The 1,539-nt window shown below is 44.6% G+C and overlaps 1 protein-coding gene across 1 annotated transcript; it reads left to right on the top strand.

Moving 5' to 3' along the window:
* Positions 1 to 522: 522 nt before the first annotated feature.
* Positions 523 to 1,236, top strand: TEOVI_000552700 (uncharacterized protein; the record flags this gene model as incomplete). The annotated part of the gene is made up of 1 exon (XM_067223531.1): positions 523 to 1,236. The coding sequence occupies one exon, from the start codon at positions 523 to 525 to the stop codon at positions 1,234 to 1,236; it is 714 nt and encodes a 237-aa protein (XP_067079632.1).
* Between the last annotated feature and the right edge of the window lie 303 nt (positions 1,237 to 1,539).

Here is a 1,539-nt window from a genome sequence, read left to right as displayed (position 1 = left end):
ATATATATATATATATATATATATATTAAATTGCTTTAGTTTTGGCTCGTGTCTGTGCAGATCAGCCTTGTAGTAAAGGTGGTTACAGCACAGGGTAGGGGTCACTGAGAGAAGCATTGGAAAAAATTTACAACTGTAGTCATAACTACTTATCCATACAAGCATATACGAACATAGAGCTTTTTGTTTACTTTTTGCGTACCTCCATAAGACGCAACCGCAGGGATCAAGTCCAACAAGGAGCGTTGAACGAAGCAACGGGAACTCGTCGGCACCGCCTTGTCGTCGGGTCTTTCTTGCGCTCGTCAGTGGTGGGAGAAAAAGGAAACATATCTTCACCACCACTTCCACGAGTTCCACTGACAGTTTGGTCACTTGCAACCGGTCGCACTATAGAATTTTTACTATCACAGAAATATAGCTGTGGAGCATCGTAGTTGCATAACTGTTTATTTCTTTTTCGTCGTCGCACAAGAACAGCAATTAGGAGGGTGAAGAACACGTGCTACATTATCTTCTCGCATGTTGCGTTTTACGGTTGCGCTGTGCAGCATTCGCAAAATGGCTTTAAAGCTCTTCCGCGATGAGCAATTACATAGTGCTAACCTGCAGGGTCTCTCGATGGCTCAGAAGCGAAAAGTTATTGAAAAGAAGTTTAATCATCTTGGACGGAATGAGATGAGAGTTCTGAGACAGCGGGCTCGTGAAATGCATGACAATGTGGTGTTAGCGGCGGGTGCGGGTGCGGGTGCGGGTAAGGGTGATTTTCAACCAAGACACCCAAAGATAACCGCATATGAACTGTTCTTTAAGGAACAGTCATCAAACCCATCCATATCTTCCATTACATCCCCCAGACTGCGCGAGAAGCGAGTTTTTGCCATATTTCAAACATTACCCGAGAAGACACGAAAACAATTGGAAGAGAGGGCTGAGCAACTCTCACAAAGCGGTGGGCAACGGAAAATTTCCCCCGCTGTAAAGGTACCAAAACCAAAGAAGGAAATACAGACAAAGGCATCGAAGAAGGCGCCCACCAAACGAACTGCAGCTAAGAAAAAGCAGAAACCTTCTACTTACAGGGCGTTTGTAAAGGAACAAATGCCTCTCTTAAAGCACCTTCCGCCGGCTGAACGCATTAAAACCATCGCAAAGAAGTGGAAGGCACAAAAGGGTGAGAAGAAACCTACCAAACGGACTGGACCATCTGAGAACAAGGCAGCAGGCAAAAAATAACCCAAATGGGTTTTGTCCAGCCTCGGACTTTTTGTTTGTTTTGAACGGCAATTGAAGGCTCATGGGAAAGAGAGAGTGGAATATCGAAGAATAGCTGCAGCAGTTGGCACAACAAACTCCCGTGTAACTTTATGCACGCTGTTAGAGGGGTGACTCATAGGTAATGCGCAGAGCATATGCGAATATGTACGGTGGTGCTAGCATGGCTTGTCAAGAAGGAAAATAGGACCACCGCCACTGTACATTTGTCACATTCAAAATATGTTGCCATTCTCATTAAATCGAAGTTGTTAAAACTTTTGT

Source organism: Trypanosoma equiperdum (genome assembly GCF_001457755.1).
Source record: "Trypanosoma equiperdum strain OVI genome assembly, contig: ctg_1890, whole genome shotgun sequence".
Lineage (NCBI taxonomy): Eukaryota > Euglenozoa > Kinetoplastea > Trypanosomatida > Trypanosomatidae > Trypanosoma > Trypanosoma equiperdum.
The sequence above is the reverse complement of the archived record's forward strand: the minus strand, read 5'-3'. Positions and strand labels throughout refer to the sequence as shown.